The 6,756-nt window shown below is 40.2% G+C and overlaps 1 protein-coding gene across 12 annotated transcripts in view; it reads right to left on the bottom strand.

The window, feature by feature from the left end:
- Positions 1 to 3,709, bottom strand: part of ehbp1l1a (EH domain binding protein 1-like 1a) — a 43,295-nt gene extending 39,586 nt beyond the window's left edge. For 4 of the 12 annotated variants that reach the window (XM_087178677.1, XM_087178676.1, XM_087178674.1 and 1 more), the window contains exon 1: positions 3,413 to 3,709. In XM_087178677.1, the coding sequence (XP_087034803.1) occupies positions 3,413 to 3,516 (104 nt within the window). In that variant the 5' untranslated portion in view covers positions 3,517 to 3,709. The remainder of the gene's footprint in view (positions 1 to 3,412) is intronic. The other 8 variants (XM_087178679.1, XM_087178678.1, XM_087178684.1 and 5 more) reach the window with 4 other exon arrangements.
- Positions 3,710 to 6,756: the final 3,047 nt, after the last annotated feature.

A 6,756-nucleotide genomic window follows, 5' to 3' on the forward strand; every position in this document is an offset into this window, starting at 1 on the left:
GCCTGATGCTGCCTCCACCATGCTGCACTGTAGGGATGGTGTTGTTCAGGTGATGAGCAGTGACATGACTCTTAGAACTGAGACCAAACAGTTCAGTCCTCATCAGACCAGAGACTCTGGTTTCTCTCAGTCTCAGAGTGCTTTAGCTGCTTTTATACAAACTGACCCTGAGGAGAGGCTTCGTCTGGACTCTGACATAAAACCCAGATCAGTGGAGAGCTGCAGTGATGTCCAATCAGCTGAGTTTACTACAGGTCCGTTGTAGAAAGCTGATGTACAAGGTGTCAAGGGAAATTTGCTAAATTAGTAAATTAGTATATACACTAGAGGGTAATGAGGTAATGAGTAACAGGTGTGCAGGTGGGCGGGGAGGTCAGGTTATGCAGGTGGCAGGATCACTGAGGTACCTGTGAGGTAAGTGGGTCTGCAGCCAACAGGAGATGTTGATTAAAGGCAAAAAGAACAAGAGGCAGATCAGAGAGGAGGGAAAAAAGAACCTGACAGACCTGGAAGGTGGGATGAGTCCTCGTGATCATGGAAAGTCGAACTGCACATGGATTGATAACCCTCGAGATGGGGAACGGGCCAATGAAAGGGGGAGCAAGTTTGCGGGATTCCCGGGTGGATAGCCAGACCTTTGTCCACAGCGGTAACTGGAAGCAGGGGTCCGCCAAGGATCACCATTCTCATACAAGTTATGACGGAGGATTTGATGGAATTCAATTTGACTACTTGGATTTTTTTTTTACCTCTTTTCTTGACTTTGTGAGTCATAATTTTGACTTGACAATGAGTATTTTAATTGTCATTGTTCATATTCAATTTGTTTTTTTTTTCTTTTCCTGGTGGAAACTGACAAGAAAGCCAGAAAACAAGTCTCTTAGGATCCGCCAAGAAAACACAAGAAATGCTTAAAACCACCTTAAGAAACCACAAAGACCTTCAGCTCAGAGATCCCTCTAGAAAAATAAGCAACCACCCTGACTTCCCCATACATTTTATTGTAATATCATTTACTGTTGTCTACGTGTGGATCATAACTGTAGTACAGAGCAGGCGAAGGGTATCAGTTCTTACACCCTGTGGTTAAACACACAGGACGGGACCAGGAGCAGAAACATGCTGATACTGGTCGGTGTGTATGATACGTCTTGGAGATTGCATAAACAGAGAGACAGGAAGGTGGGCCACTAAACAAGCCAGGGCTGGAAGAGTGGAAACACATGCTGACTGCACCGTGAGTAATGGATAATGGCACTAAAGGAACTCCTGCCGCACCAAGACCGACACTGTCAGACCATTAGCTCAAACACTAACAGAGCAACACACAGTGAGGCCGAAGTGGTCACTGAGGATTCTGACTTATATCATGACATCAGGATAAGGACCCCTTTGATGGAATTCAATTTGACTAATTGGATTTTTTTTTTACCTCTTTTCTTGACTTTGTGAGTCATAATTTTGACTTGACAATGAGTATTTGTATTTGTATTTGTATTTGTCACATGCCAAGGTACAATGTACAGTTAGCAAAGCAGTGAAATGAGGGTCGGACTGAGCAGACTGTGCACGACTGCAAAAATTAAAAAAATTAAAAAGTCCTAAATTATGAAATATATTGCACATGGCAGGAAATGTAGTGAAATATAAATATAATCAAATATTGGCCCAGGCCTAGTTACACTCTCCCCTTCTAAACTGCATCAGTCACACACTGCCCCTCCCACCACCACAAGTAAACTCTCTTCTTGTGGGAAACACTGAGAACCCATTAACACAAAAAACCAGTATGTCGACTTTGTTTTAATATTGTTCAGGATATTTTAATATTTTTGTCACTTTCCAATTCTAATTGTAAATATTGGACATATGTAATGTTATTTAAATATTCTTAAGAATTAGTTCATTGTTCTTTGAATCAGTGTACTTGTATTATTATGCTGTTATATTATCATTGTATCAGTGGCATGAAATGGTCTTGACAATAATAAAACAATAATATCATTTATTGCAGAGGTATTGAATGACAATTCAAAGAGGTACAGTTAGACAAAATTTCCTCATGCGACCTCAGCTATGACAGTTTAGCTCAATAAACATCCATCACAACTTCCCAGAGCCCAAGGTGACATTAAAGTGACATCAATAACTAACATGGCACAACAACTGCTCTGGGGCCCCAGATCCTTAGAGGCTTAAAGCCCTGGGTTCAGTGTGTATCACTTGGTTTTTAGTCATTGTAGAGCCCTGTGTCCAATAACCACCTTAGTTGATATCTTGATGAAATGGAGCATATTCATTAATACATTTGTAGGGGACAGTTTATCAGGGGCCAAACAATAAATCCAACCATGGGTGATGTCTACAAATCAATTTAAAAGCCAAGGTAAAACAGAGAAGCAGCAATGGAAGAGCTGGAACCAGAGAATAAACTAATCATTTTACTCTTACGTCATCATTCAAAATTGTTGTCAATTTTTGTGTCGACTGACTAATCAGTTAATTGTTTCAGCAGTTCAAACCAGATACCAAACACTAAGCTGACACATCGGAGGAGCGTGACTCTGTTGTGGGCAGATTACCAAATGAGCAAAGTGGGTCACTGCTCTTACAGTTCTCATACACCCAGGGCCATGTGTCAACATGGGTAAATTAGTTTTTACTTATTTGTTTAATTGCAAGTCAGGTGTTTTTTGGGGGGGGGCTTTGCATCACTAAAGTAAATAAATCAATAGAAGTAAACATGAAAAACTGAGTAGAGATAATGCTCTAGCCCAGGCTAATACAGCCACAGTGACTAGTCAGAAATTTTCTTGGGGTGGCCTATGGGGGGAAGTAGAATTTATGACCTCATTGTTAAAAATCCTGGCTGCAGCCCTGCTGCTGGTGCTGATGGTGCTGCTGGTGCTGATGACCACATCCTCTCTCCTCTAACTGGCCTTCCAGAGATTATCACTCATCCTCACAGCCCGGTTACTTTTCCAGTCATGAGTCCTAATAAACAGAATGCTTTACCACATGGTAACAACTACATAGGCTGAATATTAAAAAAAAAGAAAAAGAAAAAGAACGAAAGAAAACGCGGAAGTGATGGGGCGTGCTCTCTCTCTGGAGAAAAATATGGTTCTTTACCAAGGAGCGTCACCAGACTCTGACAAAATCCACCAGACTGCGTGTTGAACTCAAGATGTACATTTTCAAAATAGCAACATCCTGACATGACTCTGAACGTCTGCCATTTTGTTTTGTGGCGTATATAAGTTTACCAAAAGAAAAATGTTGATATTGGATGGAGTTTGGCATCACTTGCTCTTAAGGCGGTAAGTCCCTTTAACACCCGGAGAGAAGGCGTTATATAAACACAGCACCTGTCCTGTGTGTCAGATAAATGAAGTGTTATAGCATCACTTACCATTTATTTGTGCACTCCACCATCAGTTCTTGAAAGGAGGCAGCGAACTGGAACTTGGACGCTTTCTTTCCGACCCGCTGGAGCCGCTTCCACACCGAAGTCATGGTCGGACCTGTCGAATAACTCTCTCTCAAAGACGTGATAAACCGACATTAACCCGGAGGAAACGTGTGTCGCCGCGTCCGTGTCCCTTTGCTGGGACTTCACCGGAGAAACTCCACTTGCTCCGCTGACAGCTCCTCTCTAGCGGCGTGTGACCCGCTCCTCACCGGCGTCCAGTCCTCAGACAGGCTGCAAAACAAACACACGCCTCACGTCAAAGCTCAGAGTCAGACTAAACGCGATACACCGGAACACGTATGATTACAACTTTCAAAATAAAAGCCTTGTTAAATGCAGTTAACCATAGAAGCAGAGGTGTGGACAAGGAGCAAAACGTCCGGGTTCACACCAGAGGCATTTGAGCTAAACAGTTTTACTATGATGTAAAATCCAAGGTTCTCTCCACAAATAGAACTCTGGGAAATGAAGGCTGATTATTATAAACTGGCCTCAAAGTAGATAAATTTAACATTTTGAGTCTAACAATACTGGAGCTTATGAAACACTGTAAGTTATGAATTGAAGAATATTATAGGTATATATTAGGTCTTTATTTCCTGATAAATATCTGGCCCATACTATGCAAGATTACAAGATACTACTATTTATAAAACATGAAAAAAATGTAACACGAATCATCTGATAACACACAAACAAAAAGAACAAAAAGAAAGAGGTATCACCTCTAATTTTACAATATGGAAAAATGTTTTCTACATATATAATATATTATTATTTCATCCTAAATGTAATCACTGTCTGTCAGCTACTACAGATTCTCTGAACTAAAAAAAAAAAAATATTAGTCTGATGTTATTAGATGACGTTATTACTTCTAGGCATGTTCTGTTTAATAAAGGTTAAATCATAATCAGAAGATTGATCATTAAATCTAAATGAATTCATTGTTGTATTTCATCACTAAAAACATTAACGGAATTACTTTTTCACCTGAAGCTTAGTACTTCCTGTTTCACCAGAGTTTATTGTGGGGGGCTTGACGTAACTCAAACGGTTACAGGGCCATTTGCTTTACACGTCCCAGCTACAATGATTGTGCAGGATGATCTAATAATAACAGGATGCTGTTGATATGTGAAACTTTAGACAAAGTCACCCAAGCATAAATCTGCTGATAGCTAACGGTTGTTTAGCTGGAGGCCTCAGGCTGCTGTATGTCCCTATAGGTGAATATCTCTTTAGTATTAGGTAAACAGACTTTATAGAATAGATATACAGACAATGTTATAAGAAACTTTCTCGCTGCCTGAGTCAGACTGCTGTAGGTGACTCGTCAGGCCTGTACACACACCTAACAGAAAGACAAACAGTGATTACTCATGAGTTCCCATGAAGATGATGTTGAGGGATATTATTAAGAAACCAAATCCAAAACAGAAATTACCTGTGAGCCTGTCGGGTAAAGGCCCCCCTGTCACGAGCCCCCTTCAGCTGGAGGGACTTTTCCAGTTTAGCTCTGAGTCTATTTATAATCTCTCACTGACACGTAGAGCAGCTGGGAATATAATGTTGCCTCCAAGAACACAGATAAACATCCTGTTCACACCATTAATGATAAAGTTATTTTGAAGATCTCATATCAACAATTTATATTTTCATTTCATACAAAATCATTATTGGTGTAAAAGAGTAAAAGTGTAAAATTGCAAATTTATATGATTGAATTATTCTTAATTAGAGGCTGTAACTAACACGCTCTCTAATTGGATCCTGTTTTCATCTACTGTAAGAAAAAAAGAAATATCTGTGTGACACCTCCACCAGCTCCTGAGGTAAATATCTCCACCATGTTCTCCAGCTGCTCTCTGACTGTCTGCTGTTTCAGTTAGTGAACACCAGCTTCATCAGAGAGTCTTAAAGTGGTGAGACTAAACTCAACAAAGTGGGTAAGTAGGTTACTTTATTTGTACCCATAGGTATACGCTTCGTCCAGAAGCAAGAAGCTGAAATTCACTGAGTCGTGATTTAAAGTGGCGCCAGCTCTGTACTGTAACTGTCTGGTGTACAGGGATGCTGGGTTAAGCTGTGACTCACCAATTAGCTGACTGGACCATTTAACAATTTGATTCAGAGAATTTCTTCTCTTTAAACACAGATTTCCACCAGAGAAAAAGATCAAATTGATTCAACAAAAGCAGGTAGAATAAGATCAACATGTCAGTTTTGTGTCACTGATTGTCAGTTATCATATCTTTAGTCTTAGATATGTTCAGCTGAAGGCAGGACTCCTCACACTACTTGGCAGTGTCTATGACCGGGCCGTGGCTGGAGCCTGCTGACAATAACAGTTTACAGGTGCTGGCCGTAAAACCAGATCAGTGAGCTGAAAGAAGCTAAACCCCAGTCACGAAGTCAGGAGATGAGTCTCTCTCTGTGCATCACTGCTCTCACATTACAACCTCTGATTAGTGCAGTTTTAAACAGCTTTAATTACACTTCTACATAACTGATGGAAACTTGATGCTTCCAGTATTTTATAACACGAGCAAACTGAGGTTTGTGTAGAATACAGGTTAAAAAGGTCATCAGCATTTTGTGAGCTTACAAAGTTTGCAGTGTTTGTATATCGTTCTGTCCTTTTGACACAGTCTTTATGAATAAAGGTTATTGATAACTGCAGATCATTTTATAGTTTGATGATGCAGTACATTTTTGGGCCAGGATCTTTAAAGTTCACCTCAGCTCTGACCACAGCTCTCTTATAACCTGTCCTGAGAACTGGGTCAGTGACTGAATGTGGTCTTATCTGGTTCCAAACACTCAATACATCGCAGGGAGGATTGTTTACATCAGTCGTGCACCTCAGAAATAAGACTTTTGTTTTGGAGCTGCATTAGGCAGCTGTCTGTCTTTTCTCACTGCACATGCTGATATGATCAGAGAACACAATGATCATTCTTTTCCACAGCGTAGCATACATGAATGTCAGGCTTCATCACACTCCTTGTCTGGAGTTGGAAAACAATAAATGGATGAATAATGATATTTTAAAAATAAAGTCAACATAGAAATATTGTTTCTGTGCTAATAGAGACGTGCTGCAAAGTGTGTCTTCATAGAATCTGACAGGACTGACTGAGAGGACGGAGACACATCTTCAGGTCTGTTAGTAAGTGCACGTAAAAATACTTGCATTCGAGTAAATTGTCAAATTAAAAGAAAACCTACAAGGACAACATTAAACCACTGGAGTTATAAGTTATAACTGAAATTAAAGCCTC

The sequence above is a fragment of the Seriola lalandi genome, unplaced genomic scaffold (genome assembly GCF_002814215.2).
Source record: "Seriola lalandi dorsalis isolate HSWRI2012SDOR001 ecotype SW California unplaced genomic scaffold, Sedor1 jcf7180002054694, whole genome shotgun sequence".
Lineage (NCBI taxonomy): Eukaryota > Metazoa > Chordata > Actinopteri > Carangiformes > Carangidae > Seriola > Seriola lalandi.